We start from the raw sequence: 19,496 nt of genomic DNA, 5'->3' as shown, positions 1-19,496 counted from the left end.
TCAGCCCTCTGATAAAAAAGAAACCAAAAAACTTCTGTTTTTGGTTGAATTGCTTCTTCAGCTGTAGTTACTCCAGCGTCGGCCATTTTTCTGCACGTCATAATCATCCCCAAACTGGAGAGAGTAAACATCCAGAGCGCCACTAAGCTGCTCCAAACACACTTAATCACTTCTTGAGATTGGGAAGGGTGGCAGCACTGGGAGTAGTGGGAGCAGAGGCACAGCGTAAATATGTGCTGGAGAAATGGGTTGATTTGCTTCATTTACATTCAAGCGCCATGAAGTTGTCGTTCCCTTGTCAGCGCGACGGGGAATAAAGATGAGAGCGAGGTTGCTCTCCTTCTGTTGGTTGATAAAACGACAGGCGGCAGGTGACAGGGACTCCCTGCGTGTTGCTGACAGCTCTCACCCAGCGCCGTTGATAAAGTCATCAGGGCCTTTGCTGTAACAATGCTGCTGTTTGCAGATTAGTGAGACACGCTGTATTTACAGTATGTGGCTCGTCTAGCAGGAAAGTCGCTTCTACTCCCATAAAATACATGTCACCGAAAGATGGATAATTATTTCCTGCATCATATAGACCGTCACAGTGTGACGTCACGTCCCCTGCTTCCTGCTAGAGGGCAAAAAGCTGCTCGCTAACAATGACTAGCATTGGTTTTAGCTGTTAAGTTATCGATATAATGCGTGATTTATAAAAGAAAAAGGAAGGCAGTGTTTGCTACTAATATTCAACACTGCAATAACTAAACAACAAGGTTAAGGAAAAGTTTTAATTAAGAAAAAAAAAACAGTGCAAGAGATGGACGGAAGTAATTCAGTTATGCTAGCTTGACTATGACAACCATAACATGTAGAAGTGATGTGGAATTTAGTGTTTCGGTTTAGTTATAAATAAAGAAAGGCGACTTAAACACACCAACTCTAACAGATCATCAGTGGAATTGCACTGTTAGATTAACTAATAGCATCGGTAGCTAATGTACCACTGATGTGTTAGATTAGCTAATCGCAGCAGTAGCTAATCTACTACAGCGATCACTTATTAGTAATCGCAAAATAAACTTCAAGACTAAAAATATGAAACTGTAACGGACTGAATGTTTTGTTCTTTGTGTGGGAGTGTTTTTGTTCTTTGGTGTTGAATCCTGAGGCATATTGTGGTGTTGTTGTAAGTTGCTGTGGCAACAAGTTTGTGTGTAGCGTAGTTGACACAGATGGCGAGAAAAAAGTGGTTTTGAGTTGTTCTTCAACAGTTTTTCTGTGTTATTTTTCCCTTTGCTGCACTGAATTAATAACCCCTACATCTACAGGTTCCATTTAGTTAACGGGATTGACTTTCAAGAAGTAATTATTAATGCCATCAATCTGGGAAGGATTAATAGGGCAATTTCCAAACCATCTAAAGTCGTCATTTTACATTGAAGAAGATTATTAACAAGAGGAAAACTTTGAAGATTTTATATGTATACTCTCAAATTTATTGTACTTGTGATGTTGAGAAATTGCAACAAAAAAAAAAAACGCTAGCTCCTTTTCAGACTGAGTTTGTTTAACTTTCTTGATAGTTTAATTAAAAAACAAAGTTTAAAGACGGAATGACTTAATAATTCAGAAATTGGCCTGTGTGTCGCACTCTCTCAAAGGGACATTCACGTCACAAAGTGCTTTTTTTTTTTTGTCGGAAATCATTTTATCTCCTTGCCGTCTTCATTTACTGTCACTCAGTGATTTTTACACCTCTGAATTATTCTGTGGAGTCTTAGTTGTGTGTTTATTCCACAACAATTCAAATAAACCTCGTAGTTTCTGAGTTGTAAGGAATTCCTCAAGGCTATGTCTTTGGTCACAATAATCTTTTATTATTTATTCTGCCAATTGAGCCATTCTTTAACCAGAGAAATGTTCCTTTCTCTTTAAAGTAGCAGTGTCAGTATAAAAATCATTGTCTCAAAGGTAAAAATGAATTGGTGATTTTTCTTTTCTCTCTATGCGCCTTGGAAAGAAAATAACATTCATGCTGCTTGTCCTTCAAACTCCTAATCTAATAACCACACAAGTGTCTCTATTGAGCCACAGAAATCGGCCGGACGTGATCAGCTGCCTGAGCTCAGGCCTTATGAATCAGACAGGAAGCAAAGACTCTCCGTTTTCCTCTGATTCGAACACGTTTCTGTCTTGTCTCCGTTCGAGTGGATTTAGCCGAGCATTTCAGAAGCAGAAAACAACATAATCGTTTCACATCCCTGTGTGTTTTCACCTAAGCTGGGTCAAAATGTCAACGGGAATCCCCGTGGGAATTACAAACATCCATAGCATTTCCAGGAAGTCCCAACAGATTGCTAACAATGCCAGTTTCTTGCATATGTATTCAGAAGGTGTTTCTACGGCTTCATGGAAACTGACATTTCTCGCAGAACGTTTAGTTTTCATCCCATCCCCTCAGCAGAATGTGTGACTCCTTGTTTCTGTTTGTGTGCAGTTCCTCCGTCGTTATCGGTCTTTCAGCAGTCCTTCAACGCCACAGCCGACTACCAGGAATCAGTCACCTTTACTTGCATCACTTCTGGATCTCCTGATCCTCTGGTCACATGGCACAGGTAATCCTTTTTATACATACGTTTTTTTATTAAATAAACCTTGTGTCAAAAGTTATTGTCAAAAAATTAAGATTTCCAAAGGTATCGAGAAGCTTTGCTTCAAAATACGCATTTTTGTGGTTGTTGCATTATTTCGTCACAATAACAAAATGACGATAAATTGTCCCAGAACTTATCACAATAAACGATAATACTTTTCTTTTAAGAGGATTTTTAAGTAATGGCAAGAACAGATTCTCAAAGATAAATTAACTTTAAATTCTAGTGAATATTTAACGCTGGAACTGGAAGATATTTTTAATATCCAACATAAATAAACAAAACTACAAATAAAATGAATTATGAAGTTTCTGTAAAGAAAATTGCCCTTCACAATAAAGCCAAAACACTAGAATGAAGATTTCTATCATTCAGCTTTGCTTGTGCCCCCACCAGGCTTAGCATTGTTAATTCATTAGCTTCTTTTTATGATCGCCCTTTTTAAAGTCTTTATAGTTGGTGTTTAGGTATTAATCTCAGGTGATATTTTCTGCATGTCATTTAAAGTTCGTGACCTGGAAGCATACAGTTTCTACTATCACGCTTGTCTTTTACCCATAACTCACACACTAGATTCAGTACTTGTATATTCAGCTGCAGACAACAAAGATATCATGTTGCAGTTCCAATTAAGGATTCTGCAATCCGCCCTCACACATCACCTCCAACAGCTGCAGAAAAAGATCAAATGTCAAACAGCAGCGGTGCGAGAATTTGCACCAGAAGTAGTTGACACTCTGCTATCCGCTCTTCTCTCCAACATCCAGCAATTAGCTCGCTCCCACTCAGCAGACAATTGTGACAAGCTCTTTGCACCTGAGCATCTGTTGATATCACTTTATGGGGTTTCAATTGTAGGTCATATTGTTTTCACTACACCATCTTTTCTGTCGCTTTCTGTCGTTCTGCCTTTCGTCTAAACGGAGCACAGAGGCGGTGTTTTCTACGACTATTTTCATCGCTGCGAACTGTAAAGATGTCACAAATAGTTGTAACTGTGACACGCTTCGCTGCTCCGGCGGGTTTCTCTGCGATGTGTTTTACACAATGTACTGAAGTGAACAGAAATCGATGGTTCTCAGGAAGAAAACAGTCTAAAAATGAAGAAACTCTGCAGGTGAGATTTAATTTGATGGAAATGGTTAAAATAAATTTATTCCAGATTTTTAGGCACTAATAGCAAAGACGTAACAATCCTTTTAACAAATTCACCTTTTACCACATTAGAATAATCACATTAGAAAATCCAACCGTTACTTTGAGTAGACTGATTAAGTGCAAGAATTTGCAGGGTTTTAGCACCTATGCTAGTAATAATTAACAAGTAAAACCTCTTTTGTCAAAAGGACAACATTTAATCTTCTCTGGTTATATTTGAGCAAACATAATGTGATCTTTAACCATTTCTCTCATCCTCTTTCCATCTCATCAAACATGTGTTCAGGATTCGAGTTTAAGAGTCATAACATCGAAGATTTGTTTATTTATTTAAATTTATTTAAGTCTCCTGATATGTCAATTAATCTTTCAAAATAATCCACTCCATTTAACGATTACATAATATGTTTTGACATGTTACATGGTAAAGTAATGGAGTAAAGTCCATTTTTACATTTGTGATGGTAGAACAGAACCAGTTTATCACTTGTAGATGAAATTAAATGTTAATTTTAGCAACTTTGCAACCAGAAAATGTTGCTCTATTTTCCCAACTTTGAGTTTGAAGATAGTTTTATCTCCTTTTTTAATGAAATCTTGTGTTAATTACTGTACTTTTGGGAGTATTCACTTTTAACTTTTTAATATCCGCACAAACCTTTATTAACAGTTTGTACGTCTCAAAAAAGGTCAAATCGGACAAAAAAAAACCCAAAACAGAAATAGTGCAAGAATTCAAATACTTGTCATTTTAACAACAGGTCAAAAGGATTGAGGAGAAGATTACATTTAATTTGTTTTGCGTTTAAATTACTATAATTTTTCAGCCTAAGAGTGCAAAGTGATGCCATTATTACGCTGCATATGTCATATTGTTTAACCAATTTAAAACATTTTCTCAAGAAGTAGATGAGTTAGGAAAACAAAGCTGTGCTCCGGATGTAGGGATTGAATTTCTCCAGCGTTGAAGTTTGACAGAGAAATCGATCGTAAAAAAACACAAAAAGTTTGAATCTCTGGGTGAGACGCAACCTGAAGACTCCACAGCTGGAAACACCTGGACTTTGTACATCTTTTCAACTCAAACTCACTTTTTCTTTAAATTCAGGGTGTGGATCAGTAAAATGTAGGTTTAAATTATTAAAGTAACAGGGAATAGTGTCGACTGACGTGGTTATTTTAGAAAAGGCGATTGGAACAAGATGCCTTTGAGCAAAAATACATCCTGATTAGCTTCTTGTTTTATCCACTCACCTGGATTTCTAATTAAAGAAGGTGAGCTACTGACTAGAAAGTGGCTCCCTGAGCTCATATTTTTTCTGTAAACGGCTGTTTTCCATAATTTTCTTAACTCTGGTGCTCCAGTAGAGTATCCAGAAAACATATTCAAGTAAAAGTAGCACTACTTCAACACGTTTTTACTCAAGTAAAGGTAAATAGTAGCCATCCAAGAAATTACTCAAGTAAGAGTAAAAAAGTATTTGGTAAAAAGTACAGAGTATCTGATCAAATTATTATTCAATATTTAAAAATTACATTAGAAGATGGACCAAAATATAAAGTAAAGTGCAAATTTTGGTATTTAAGAACCAAAATGACAATAATTTATGTAATTAACAAAAAATAAAAAAATCAGGCCAAAGAAAAATTTTCCAAATCAATAAAAACTTAAGAAATTTTAACAAAAACTGCAGGAGTGTGTCTGTGTCTGGTGAACAAACATGTTTTGGTTAAAACATGTTTGTTCACATGTTTGGGTAGGAAATCCAGAAATTTTACTCAAGCAAGAGAAGAAATACTTCATTATAAAAATATTCAAGCAAAAGTAAAAAGTAAAAATACTCTTAAAAGTAACTTTTTTCCTAAAAAGCTCCTCAAGTAAAATTAACTCTGCCGTTAATGGATGACAGTCTTACTCAGTGACAGATGAATATTGCTGGTTTAAATCTGGTTACCTTAGGCTATGTAGCATAAAATGTGTCTTTTGGTTTTTATATTAATTTTTATACTCTAGTCTCTCCCATAAAATCTGACTTGTTAACTTCTACTGAAGAATAAAAGGCTCTGAAAAATATTTGGGCTCTGTCCTGTGGATATAATCACTCAGCGGCTTGTTTGACTGCCGCTAATCCAGGTACTACATATTCTACTACGCATTAGTATTCCAATAATCAAATAAAAGCCATTTCAGCGGTAGATAATCAACAGACCCACTGACTGGAACAGTGGAGGTGTGTTTCCAGCCTGCAGGTCACTCACACACTTCACCAGCAAACAAAGAAAACGTCTTTGACGCCAACAACAAATCACAACCCAATTTAGTTTTTGCTTCTGATCTCACGCCTCCCAGCATATTCCAGCCTCACAACTGCATTTCCTGTCAGAGTGAGGCTTCACCTCGTCCGCTGTGCATCTTTGGTAATAGACTACCTGTCAGCAGTCAGTCAGTATAATGACATCCACTGCTGTGGCGCGTCTTGGACTGCCCACCGCTGAGATGACGCTTCTCTTCATTTCCTCTCCACCTCGTAAAGTTATTATTACTTTGCTTTGGTGTTTCCTCTGCCGACTTTAAATGAGACTTTTCCTACAAGACGAGGAGGTTGGCTTTGTTTAGAGACATGCATAGCTTTATAAATATAGATTCAACTACACATGTTTGACGAGCATTTGACTCTGGAGTTGGAAAATCTGAACTTTCGCCGCTCAATACGGAGCATCAACCAATCAGAGAGTCTCCTCTATTAATGTAGTGACCTGTAGTTGGTGCCAGGAGATGCAGGTTCTGTTAGCAGGTCGTCCAAATGGGCTTGGTCAAGATGAAAACAGCGTTGACAGCGAACATTGTCAGCGCCCAGCTAGCTTGTGAAACTCACAAAACCTCTGAATTATCTCGTAAATTCAAACACACGTCCGATTGCCACATCTTGTCGATTTCAGTAAATAAAACCCAGACACACTCAATATTTCATCTGCCATTGTTCAAAGTAACTGGAAGAGGAAACCAGCAAGAGGCTCCTCCTTACATGCCATTACCAGCTGTTGACGATGTTTGTTCAATAAAAACTGAACACAAAATGTTCAGCAAAGACATCTGAGGTACATCTGTGATTGCAGAAGCGTTTCACTACATAATATTTTGGTGCAACTCAATTTCATTCTCCATACTACAGAGAGACTGGTGATGGAAAACAACAGCTCGTCCCGACGAGCTTCTAGAGCCATTTTGACAAATGCAAAATGTCAAATGCACAGGCGTTGAACTTGAAGCATTAGACGTGTTTTTGACGTGTTTGGTGTGATTGCAGCATTACTGCTTAAAAGTAAAAACAACAAACCGAAAAGGTCATAGCATCAGTTTGGCAGTAAGTCAGATATTTAAAAAAAAAACAAATCAATTATTATCAACATCGACTGAGATGAAACACTTTTATTGCGATACGTTTTTCAGCCATGTCGAAATAGTTTGTAGACATGTGGACAGAAGATGCTTCAGGAACGTCATTTATATCTCGTCCAAAAAGGTTTTGCGACTCAGTGACTCATTTGAAGTTGTTTTGTCTAAATCTGCTCCAGAAATTTGACATTTTCCCCCCAATAAAATCCGACTCTTACCCCTGTGGATTACTCGGCTGGTTAAACAGCCACAAATAAACAAGCGGGGGAGGCAGCAAACCTGCTTCTCACCATTGTACTTCTGCTTGGAAGCCTTAATATAGACATGGATCAATTTAGATGCTTGTTTTTTCCCCCTGATTAATTTTCCAACAGAGTCCAATGTAGAAAAGACATTAAGTCAGCACAGTTTCAGTGCATCAGGGGAGCGATTTTAGCAAGTGCTGCAGTCCAGAGGTAATTGTAGACAAATTTGAGAGAGGATATTTTTATTTTGTGAAGTGTGGAAGGTCTGAAGGTGTTAGTTTCTGTGTTTGTGCAGGAAGGGGCAGCAGCTGGAGCCTTCAGAGAAGTACATTTTCAGCCAGCTGGAGGGCGGACGCAGCATGCTGACCATCCGAAACATCCGGCAGGCCGACGGAGGAGCGTTCTCCTGCAAGGCCTCCAACAAGGCCGGCTTCCAGGAGAGAGAACTTCTGCTCAAAGTGTTCGGTGAGAAAGTCAACAGTTATTAAATCTGCAATGTTTCCAAGTGTTAGAAACCAGTAAAAATCTTTCAGAAGGAGCAGATTGTCTCCTCAACATATTTATTACCAATTGAACTGAGATTTCATTAACCAAAAGAGTTGAATGGTTATTCAGAGTGTTAATAAAATAACAAGAACTAGTTTTAAATTTTGTTCATCTGCCTACAAATGAACTGATTCACTATCTAAAGATTCTGAATATATATATAATTTACAAAATGTTCAAATTGTTTTCAAAATATTTAGAACCAACATGTTCAACTAATTGTGAATCACTTTAAAGTTTATGAGATGAAAACTTTCCTTTAGTTTAAAGTTCTTATAATGTGAGTGCCACTCATTTAAACTCTAATATGTTTTTCATAAATTAAGTTTTTTTTTAAAAACCCAGGAGGTTTAACTGCTTAAAGGTCATATTTTGTGTTCCCTTTTTCTCACATATTAGTGTAAACCTTTATATTTGTTGTACCAACATTAAGTGATTTTTAAAATATAGGAGTTTAAATCAAAATGGGCTGCATTAGGTCACTTTATTGTTATTTATTAATCAACCATACAGAATACAGAATAGAGTAATTCTATTTTCCTGTTCTGTTATCTGGTGTATCTCCAGCAAATCCAGATGTAATAGCGTAATCCATTACAGTGAGGAGTGTTTTATGTCCATCCATAAAGTTTTATGGTGAGGACGCTCACAATCTTCTTTTATCCTAAAACAGTTTTTCAAAACCGTCAGAGTCCAAACATGCCCGCCAGCCCACACCACCACCAACGGCTGCTGAAAAGAAATATCTCATTTATCGCTTCATATTTCGACCACTTCGCATAAATAAAAAAATTCAATTTCTAATTTCATGAACCTGCTGGCTATTTGCTCTGATATTCCTCTCGTAGAGGTATGTACCTCTGTATGTGGAGAAACGCTTGTTCGTCAAAATGCGCATTTTAATGGGGCAAAGCTAAGCAGCAGGGAGGAGCTCTCCTTTTTGACTGCACTGTAGGGAAATGCTGTTGTAAGTTAGTTTTATTACTCCTGACAGCAAAGGCGGAAAGAAAACGGGTCATTTACTGTAAATTAGACAAGATACTTGCAGGTGTGTGCGCTTTTTGTTCACCATCAGATAATCTGACACACCATACACAGTTAGATTAGCTTTTTAGCACTTTCTGTGAATGTTTGAGTTCTCCTTATTCTTATTCCACATGTGTAGACATTAGCGCTGACATCTGGGCCCAGAGTTTCTTCTGAAGCAGCCCTTGAGCTGTAAATGAGAGCGTTCTGTCAGTCTTCAGGGATTATTCCTGCTCGTTTTGCTTTCAGGCTCCTGAGTCGTGTGTGTCTGTAAGAAACGAATCCACACAGTGAGGGAACATCTGCATGCATCTGCATGCTGCTGGCGTGTCTGGGTTAGACACGCCAGCAGCGTGGCTTCAGGGATGTCTCAGTTCCCACCTCGACATGGTCCATGCTGAAACTTACTAAAATATTATGCAGATAAAAAAATTACGTTAGCAACTTGTTAAACTTTTCTTCAGGCTGCGAAAATTACCTGCAGGTTTAGATTGTTCGACTCCTAATGTGATTTATTTCACAACCAACTGAAATAAGACAAGACTTTGTGTTTTATTTTTATTTTGCCAAAGCTAAATGTTTTGTCTTTTTTTTCTCAACACCAACAGTTAGCCTAAAACTCAACATTTTACATGCTAACATATTAGCATGCTAGCATTAAGCGCAGTTTACTTAAATATAGCAGCTGTATTTATTTCAAGAATTCTTTGCTTGTTTCTCTAAACATAAATGCCTTCCAGTTAAATGGGAATGGTAATGGGAATTAGCTCAAATTAACTTATCAACGTAAACAATGGGAAACTGAGAAGCTAGCTGCTAGCATTGCTAGGTTAAAGCAAGCTAAATTACATCAATTGCGAACATATTAATCAACTAATGAAAAATATTAAAATTCTATGCTGAATCAAATAAAATATTTGTTAGCGGCGTATTAACTTTGTCTTCAGGCTGAGCAAATTTGGATTGTTCAATTAGTAATATGTTTTATTTCACAACAAACTAAAATAAGACAAGATTTCATGGTTTTGTTTTATAATTTTGCTAAAGCTACATCTTTTGTCTCAGCCTAAAACCAAAAGTTTTTAACTTTAACTGAGTTTTACCCAAATACAGCAAGAACTGCAGGTTTATTTATTGCAGTGATTAATTTCTTTTTTTTCTATAGATTAATGTGTTTCAGTTTAAAGTGAATGATAATGAGAATATTTAAAAATTAACTTGTTTTTAATCTAAAGCGGGAAATTGAGAAGCTATCTGTTAGATTTGTCAGGTTAACAGGTCTCTCTTGTAAATACGACATCCTCAAGAAATTCTACTGTATAAATCAAGGTTTAATATTATTAATATTAGATTGAAACATTAATCTACATCAAATTTTAACAGGTTATCCAACTAGTGAAACTTATTTAAATTTTATGCTGATAAAAATAAAAATCTTATGTTAGCAACTTGCTAATTTTTTCTCCATGCTGAGAAAATTGCACGTAGATTTGCAGTTTGATTACTAATGATTACTACTGAAATAAGACATAAACTGTTTCATTTGCATGATTTTACTAAAGCTCCTTTTGTCTTATTTTCTCATGCTAGCATGCTAGCAATGCATGAGGCAAACATTTGAACATTTAACCCAACAATAAATCAAATACAAATGGAAATTTAGATTTTTGATGTTACAAGATGAAGGAATGATTTCGTCAGTTTTAGACTCAAAAGATTTTTACTTCATTTGTCTTAGTGATGCACTTCTCTTTATACAGGTAGGTGTGTCTCTCTTATATTTATGTCCACTGGACTCAATTAGGAGTAAGATGCAGAAAGGAAGATGCACTACAGTTCAGTTTCAGGAGGAATTACAAAGGATCGGAATATTAAATGCACCGCAAGGATTTATTTTCTTCCTCCAGCAGCAATCAGGAGAAATTCATCATAGCGGCGTGGGAGATTTATCTCTGCAGACAAAATCTGAGTGTTCTGCCACTTTTTCTCTTACAGTTTCGCCAGTGGTGCGTGAAATACAATATCTGGTTTTCACATCACGACATTGTGCTCGCTTCTTTTTTTCCCTAATGAGTGGAAACATGACACACAATCCAAGGATCAGCATAAGACAAAAGAGCAAGGAAAGTAAACAACATCGGTTTTCAGCGGTTTTAAATAAACCGAAAAATGTAGATGATGTAGCAGAACAGGCCCAGCGGTAGCTTTTATCATTAAAGCCTGTTAGCTATTAGCGGTGGATCCAGGAGGGAGAATCTGTGGTGACATTTGTTTTATGGATCTGCTCGGCTAAAACAACAAATAACACGCATTAGGCCAATCCGATGCAGCAAGTTGAACATTTTTGCTTCCTGACGCCTGTCTGTGGGTGGGATAAGAGCTTTATGTAACATCAAAACTTCCAGCAGAGATGGTAAAAATAAAACTCATCTGAAAATAGGAGCTTTTTCCAGCTTTAATTGTGCAATTTTAAACACTCAAACTGTGTGTTTATGTTACTTTATTGTCGTTTTGACACATAAATAGCATTTTCTAGTGGCTTACATTATACATATGATAATGCAATGCCTGGCTTCTAACTGATATAATAAACTGTAATTATAGTGATAAAGAGAGTCGTAATCCAACCGGCTGGATGAAGACGCCTTCAACACTTTTTTCTGCTTTATGTCAGAAGATGGAAGCTAAAACATGCAATGAAAGGAGAGCAGTCTTTCAGTCGATCAAATTTAATGTCAGACTTCGACTGTTTCTGCTTTTTTTCCATCTAATGCATTTTATGTTTCAGTAATAACCAGTGATTCTGACATACTGGGCTTTAAAAGGTGAAAGTCTATTAAATATTGAAAATTAATATTTTTGACTAAAGTAGGATCTACAAGGTTTAAAGCAGAAAGAAAAATTAAATATTTTTAGCAGACAAGATCTCAAGAGTATGGGGTTGTTTTAAAAAGATGTTTTATTGAAATTATTCCAGCCTTTACTTATTTCTTTCAGTCAGGGTCTAGTACATATTTAAAGTATAACATTATTACAGAAGCATTTAGACTGTAGCGGTTTTTTTATTTTATTTTATTTGCATTGATATATATATATATATATTCAGAATTAATCTAATCAGTCACCAAGTTTTTTGTTTACCATTGATAAACACTTTTGCTTTATTATTAAAAATTATTTATCTTAAAACAAAATCAAATCTGAGTGGTCAAGCTAGATTTGAAAACATAAACGAATCTCTAGAAACAACAGCTTTCTGTGGAAACAATATACATAAAATAACGACAAAGAAAGCGAGACTGGATAACTGGGAGAGACAGAGACAAAAGATGTTCAAAAATTGCAAAACTTTAGTTTAATAATGTCAAAAAACATCTAACAATGCGTCAAATTAAAATGCTAAATTGCTGACAAAGGCTGCTTAAATAGGGTGTAGTAACCTAAACTCTCCACATGAGGGAGCTGCAGCAAAACAGAGGAACAAAAAGTGCAAAAACAAAACAAATGCATGTTTAGCTTAGCACAAACAATTATCAGCTAAGGTCAACCTTAACAAATAATAAAGTTTCACCCTCATTATTTTAAAAGTTGTTGGTTTCTGATGTAAAATGGCTTCAACAGATGGTCTTGGTTTGCAGAAACTATTCATTGTAATGTCTTTTGTTTGTTTAACTTTGTAATTTCCTGTTTTTGTTATGGAAAGCACCTTGAGCCAGTTTGCTGCTGAAATGTGCGACACAAATGAACTTGATTTGTTTGACTTTTTAACCAAAAGTCTCAAATTCTTTACGATAATCCTGCAGAAACAACCAAAACTTTGAAGGTCGTTTAATTCTCGACCCTTCTCATCAAAATGCATCTCAGCTCTCTCTCATTTAGACCTGAAATATTGCAGATAATTCTTTATTAATAACTTTCCCAGCAGAGGGTTCTTGATGAATGAGACGTTTTCCATGTAATGTTTTCACAATGAGGGGAATCTGAGGCAGAGCAGCTCCACGTACGCTGATGATGAAGAGCTCACTCGCTACATCGGCCATTCAGGCCTTTCACTGTGTGTATTTTGTGTGTTTCTAAGAGCTGTGAAAGTTTTAAAAGCTTTTAGAAAGTGTAATAGATGTGGCCAATCATCCTGAGTGCTCCACGTGTCTCCCTCTTAGCAGAAATCATTCCAGCAGCCATTTGGTCTCATTATGAAGCCTTACAATGAGTCGGTCAATTGTTTAAGGTAATTTTGACTTGTTTGCTTCGTGATCTTTTGTCGTTGAATAAAAATAGCTCTAAAGCATTTAGCAGCTTGTGCTGTTATATGAAAACGGATACTTGATGTTGAATGAGCTCCAAATTATTCTGTTTTGGCTTTTAAGAGTGAAATTTAGGGAATTATTCCAGTTGCCAAGCAGATCTAAAAATGGGAATAACATGAAAAGCTCATAGAATTGTTTGCAGCCTTTAATTCTTCAGAAAAATATAATATTGCGCTTCTGAAAAGCATTGTAAAGGATTAGGATTGTTGTAAACAAATATTTATCATGAATCAATAAAATCCCCACAGAACAACCTTAAAAATGAGAAATTATGCTGCTAACTCTTACATTTCATCAACAACTCAGGCGGAAGTGAGAGCACTGCGCAACATAAATAATCACAAAAAGGTGTGCTAAATAATAAAACATAATTTAATAAAGCTTTAGAGCAGGATACATTTACCACGAGGAATTTTAATAATCAAGATACTCCAATCGTTCCAGGAATTGTTACAGCCCTATAAAGGATTAGAAGTTACAATATAGCGAAAATATTTCCATAATTTCAGCATTTTTAAGGGATATATGGATTCAGAAAAGATGTTTTTAGGAGAACTTTTTGTTTTGGTTTAGTAAACTCAAACTTTTCCATCATGTCCACAATTCAGACATGCAACATTTTGTTTTTGGAGAAGAAACTTTTGCTGCTGCTACCACAGAGCACATCTCCACTGCCAGATGGCAGCAGCGTAAAAAGGTCGTTTCTGTGCAGCTTTTCTAATCCTGCTGCAGGTTTTCTGTGTTTTCTCCTGCCAGTTTGAGATGTTTCTCTGTTGCTCTGTGTTCTAATTAAAAGATGACTAACTTGGCTCTGGAGTTCACCTGTAAAAATCTTTGAGGGTTCAAACCCTTAATATGGCTGCAGCTTTTCTAACTTCATTTATTTCCTTCTGTAGCATTAGAAACAATCAAATCATCAACAAGAAACTTCTCCACTAATTCTGGCTGGATTCTTCCTTCTGGAAGAATTGGGATTTTATTTAAATTGTGGAACAAACTTTAACAGACATGGCAACAATTTGGCCTCAAGTCTCCAACAAGAGTTGAGATACGGAGGACTGTAAATGTTAGATATTCGTATTTAAGCCATTTTTGGTGTTTAAAGTATTTAAAAAAGACAATTTATAGGTCTCTCGTTTCAAGTACTTGCTATTCTTTCAGTTGTTATACATAATTAATTAGTACTTAATGAACTGGTTGTTGGTCAAGATGATTTGTCTAAAATGTAAAAATGTATTTACATTGTTACAGATTTCTTCCTTTTTAGTTTTTTTTGTTGTTGTTTTAAATCATCAAAACAAATGTTAATAGAAAAGTGAACCTGAAGAAACAAAAACAATTCCACACGTTCAGCTCTGAATGGTTCCAAAAACTGTTTCTGGAGGGGCCTAGTCAAAGTCCAGACTTCAAATGCAATTCAGATTCATATTATCTTTATTGTCATTCAAAACAACAGAATGAAATTATGATTCATATTAGGTCGCAAACAAAAACCAGCTGGATAAACTATAAAATAATATAAAAAGAAGAATGTATTATAATAAAGTCTAACAAGTGGAGGATTTATAAACATAAGTGAAATTTGTGCAATAAATGTATGAGCAACCACATGTACAAAACAATGTATAACCTTTGCATGACATTAATGCCAATATTACATTATTTTAATTGCATTTATTGCTGAACATTTTTAATATTTGCATCTATTTAACACTCATTTCTCAATAATTAAGTCCAAGTTGTTCCAATTCTAGGTAATTTACTAAAAGCTGACCCTTCAGCTCGTCTGTAAATGGATCTACATGTTTACTTTTCTCCACCGTCTCAGGCTGATATTTACCCACAAACCCGTTTCCGTCCTCGGATCATTGATCTGTTTACTGAAGGTGCTGGGAGGTAAAATAATACAGGTGTGTGTTGTTGTGTACGTGTGTGTGACCCTCGTGTTTTGACAAGCTCTCCAAATCCCCAGCGATGGCTCCTCCACCCCGAGGCCAGCATGCTAACGTGAAATTGCCAGAACAGTCCCAGGACTCCTCCTCCGAGCGCCGCTAAAAGCCTTCAACTCACTGTTTCTTGTTCACTTCCTCGTTTCCTTTCGGATTTGATGCCATGCTACGTCTTAGCCGTCTGCTAAGGATTTACATGGAAGAGTAATCCATGATTCATGTAGCATGCGCCGCGCCCTTGACATGCATCAGGTCTTGCTTAGTGCACCTTATCAGGTGGAAGCGAGGAGGGACCGTCCCTCGATGGCTTTGCAGCACTTATCTGCTCTCAGTGCGTCAAAAGCAAATCACACGGTGCTGGAGAGGAGTCTTCCCAGACAAAAATCGATATTTATTCAAAGAAACACAGAGGTTCGTGCCTCAAAACTTCACCAAAGTCGGTTTTCTGTCGCGGTTGAATCAATGCAAAGAGGGACAAGAGGCCTTCCTACCCCACTACATCAAAGCTGTGAGGTGTGACTGCGGTGAACAAATGATCTTGGCCTATATCGTCGGTGCAAAGTCATGCATCAGCTCCGTGTCTAAACCCCACGTTATCGCCTTCATCTTCTCTACTTTACGAGTTGCAGCACATACTTGACAGTTTCTCTCCTGCTTCCTCTGTCCTTCCTCTCTGCTCTTTCTTCTCTAATTTATTTTTCTCGTCCTCTGCGGCCGGCCGGCAGTCCAGCCCCACATCACCCAGCTGAAGAACGTGACAGCCGTGGAGGGCAGCGCCGCCATGATCTCCTGCGTGGCCGAGGGCGAGCCTCTGCCTGACATCTCCTGGAGGAGAGCCAGCGACGGACAGACCTTCGTGGACGGAGACAAGGTAGACGCTGCCAGAAAGTCCATCTGGCTTTCTGTGTGTGTGTTGTTTGTTGTGTCACACACCAAGCGGTCGACTTTAAGTTGTGTAAAACAAATGGGGCATAACTTGGAAGGGGTGAGGAGGAAGTTCGCCAAGTTTTCACACCAAACAGAGAAATTTCAGTGACACTAAGAGAGCTTACGTTTTAAATTTTTTTCTTCTAAATTACCAAAACAAATATTCTACGTTCATGCTATTAAAGTCGTCCTACATGGTTTCAGTTAACATTTTAAAAACTACAACCTTGAAAGTGTAACTAAACATTAAATCCACCCAGCAAAGTGGGCGGAGCCAAAAGTCACGGAGGGGCGGGGCCAAGTGTGGGAAATCAGAGGAGGGGTAAAATGGCGCATACTTATAAATTTTCTTGCTATATTAATGTACTTTCCAGACACCTCTATTGAATTAACAACTTTTTCTTCTGTATTGTTGGAGACTTTGAATCTGAAAACACTCTTCTTTTAACGTAAAATAATGCAGAACTAAAGAAATTAACAGAAGAATGTTAAAATTCACATCGAAACAGAAATAGCATCCTGAACATTTAATTTTCCTTTTGGGGCCAATAAAGTATTTTGAATTTGAATTTTAACTAACCTTTTTAGACAGTTTTCAGCTTTATATATATATATATATATATATATATAACACACGACAAAATAAACACTGCTTGCTTAATTATTAAGTTTTTGTTATATTAACACACCTTAAGTGAATTTTTAATCAAATAACAAACTCATAATAAATCTGGACACTTTAATCTATGTTGCCTATGAACCGTTCAACTGTTTAGGCAAAAAATAAATTAACACAAAAATGTCAAAATTCACACAAACATGGAGAGAACATTAAAAAACTATTTAGACAGTTTATCAGCAAAAACATAAAGTTACTGCAGGTGTTTGTTACACTTGAACTCATTTATATTAAATGATAAATTCAATATTAGGATTTTCCTAAATCCTAATATTACACTGTGGACAGTACATGTAGTGAAAACTGTTAAAATATTAATATTTCATGAAGTCAAACAGTAGACAGGATCCATTTGCACTGATTCCTTCCTGATCGGTTTTATGGTTGGATATAATTTTAGTAAGTTTGCTCTGATTTAACTTAATAAAATGGTAGATTTCTGGTTTCTGTTGTGTATTTATGTGGGTTTACATTTGGTTGGAAAGTTAAAATGTCCAAATAAAAATATTTTAATGCATAATTTTTAAATCCCATCTCCATGTTTTGGGTAATTTTATTGGTTGCAGAGGTCAACGTTGTGAAATCTACATTCTGGTGTCAAATGGGTATAATTTAAGGAGCAGCAGACACAAATAGATGGCTGTCTTTTCCATGCGTTTATAAATGTTAAAAGGCTCAAAGACATAACTTATGCACGTTCACCCTGCGCTCATACCTGGCTGAGTTTATAGTCTCACAGGAAATCAGCTCGCGCTTTTTATTTTGTTTCGCTCCAGGCAAAAAGAAGCACCAAGGACCTTGAAGTTTTCAAGGTAAATGCTTCAGTTTACACTTTGTTTGGTACTTTCCTTTCACCTAACAAGGCATTGTGTGATCCAGCCTCAAAAAGTCTGGGTCTGGATTTGACTCAAGAAGTATTTATTTTTCAACAACGTACTGTCGGCGTGTTAGCATTGGACTGAGGTTTCCACAGAAGAACAAAAAAACAAACAAAGGATCCAGACGATCTTTTGCTGGGAAAAAGGTCACAGTGGAGATAAATGAATGTGTGTGTTGGCTCGAATCGCTCGGCTTGATAAATCACAGCCGAAAATGAGAGTAAGTGCTTCTCTCCCCCCACTGCAAATGCAATTATGGAAATGCGCGGAGCAAACCAACACACCTAAACATGCGCAAAGACAAACATGAGTCGAGCGGCGCCCGGGCGTGATGGATGGCAGCAGTCATTTGGGTTTAAGGCAGAATGCTCCTCTCTCAATTTGCTCTCCAATCTGCATATCCAGGCTGCTCTCTCTCCTCCTGCTGAGGCGTCTTGCACCAAGAGGCTTAGTTTTACTCTCTACATAACGTTGCCTGCGTCGTCTCTTTCTTTCGCTGCTAACACCATGACCCTCAGTAAGAGAGCATAATGGGAGGCAGTTTGTAGGATTTAATTATGTACTGAAGGAGGATTTGAGTTGGTGTATTGTTTCATTGCTTGGTGTTGTGAGGTAGGGGTTTTATTTATTCCTAACATCCCAGTATAAGGAGCTACTGATGGAAGCACGACGGAAATAAACTCGGTGATTAAAACTGAGTTTTGATGGATGTTTCTGCGAAGACTTGGGAGCTTTTCTGGGAATCACTGTGAGTCACTTTGTCCATAAATAATATGGCACAAATAGACACAGTTATGCTGAAAAAGAGAGGGAGGGACTCAGAAATCCACAGAGGCAACCAGCAAGGTGCTTTTCTTAAAATGCCACTGATTATCTTTAAGATTGTGTAAGTAAGATTTCCTGGATTCTCAATACAGAAAAAGTAGCATAGTCCGTTCTTTCACAATAAAACGTCCACATTCAGACGTTTCTATGAATCTACGAGGCTAAAACAACGACATCTTAAAAAGAAACGGAAAAGAAATATTGGTTTTGAAAAATGGAACTGAATATATTAACGATTACTCTGCAAAACTTTCCATTGAAAGCAAAAAATTGACAGTAATAAATAAATATTTGGTTTTTTTGCTGCTGTTTTACATTTTCAATTCTCTTTCAATGGTTTAATTTCTTTTTCTGTTGTGTTTGGCGCCACCTTTTGGATTGGAGGTCAGCAAACAAGCAACAAAACTGGGATAAAACTAAGAGCAACACATCAGCACCAACACCTCAAATGGATATTTATGGTTAATTAATGTAATATTAATTAGTGTAATTAATATTAGATTATATTAGATTGGTGATTTAAAAAAATCATTAATCTAGTTACTCTTATGTAAACCTTTAGAAAAATAGTAGGACATTTTTTTTTAAGTTTTACTCTATGAATGCTAGTCATCAATAGCTGCTTGCTAACAGTGACTTGGTTTAGCTATTAAGTTGTCAATATGATGCGTTAAATCTTAAATCTATGCATGATATATAAAAGAAAAAGGGACACAGTGTTTTGCTACTAATTAAGTACTATGACAACTAGACAATAAGGTCAGGAAAAAGTTTTAATTAAGAGAAAAATAGTGAGAGAGAGGGAAGTAGCTCAGTTATGCTAGCTTGACTTTGAAAACTTCAACATGTAGACGTGATGTGGAATTCAGTGTGTTTCAGTTCACTTTAAAATAAAAGGCGAGCCACACACCAGCTCTGAC

At 36.7% G+C, this 19,496-nt stretch overlaps 2 protein-coding genes across 6 annotated transcripts in view; both read left to right on the top strand.

Annotated features, from left to right (window-relative positions):
• Window positions 1–19,496, top strand: part of LOC114140903 (uncharacterized) — a 1,158,965-nt gene that overhangs the window by 676,762 nt on the left and 462,707 nt on the right.
• Window positions 1–19,496, top strand: part of LOC114140911 (neural cell adhesion molecule 2) — a 287,272-nt gene that overhangs the window by 234,085 nt on the left and 33,691 nt on the right. For 3 of the 5 annotated variants that reach the window (XM_028011226.1, XM_028011225.1, XM_028011228.1), the window contains exons 6-9: window positions 2,483–2,600; window positions 7,735–7,904; window positions 15,993–16,138; window positions 17,650–17,685. In XM_028011226.1, the coding sequence (XP_027867027.1) occupies window positions 2,483–2,600; window positions 7,735–7,904; window positions 15,993–16,138; window positions 17,650–17,685 (470 nt within the window). The remainder of the gene's footprint in view (window positions 1–2,482; window positions 2,601–7,734; window positions 7,905–15,992; window positions 16,139–17,649; window positions 17,686–19,496) is intronic. The other 2 variants (XM_028011230.1, XM_028011229.1) reach the window with 1 other exon arrangement.

This window comes from Xiphophorus couchianus, chromosome 24, assembly GCF_001444195.1.
Source record: "Xiphophorus couchianus chromosome 24, X_couchianus-1.0, whole genome shotgun sequence".
Classification (NCBI taxonomy): domain Eukaryota; kingdom Metazoa; phylum Chordata; class Actinopteri; order Cyprinodontiformes; family Poeciliidae; genus Xiphophorus; species Xiphophorus couchianus.
The sequence above is the reverse complement of the archived record's forward strand: the minus strand, read 5'-3'. Positions and strand labels throughout refer to the sequence as shown.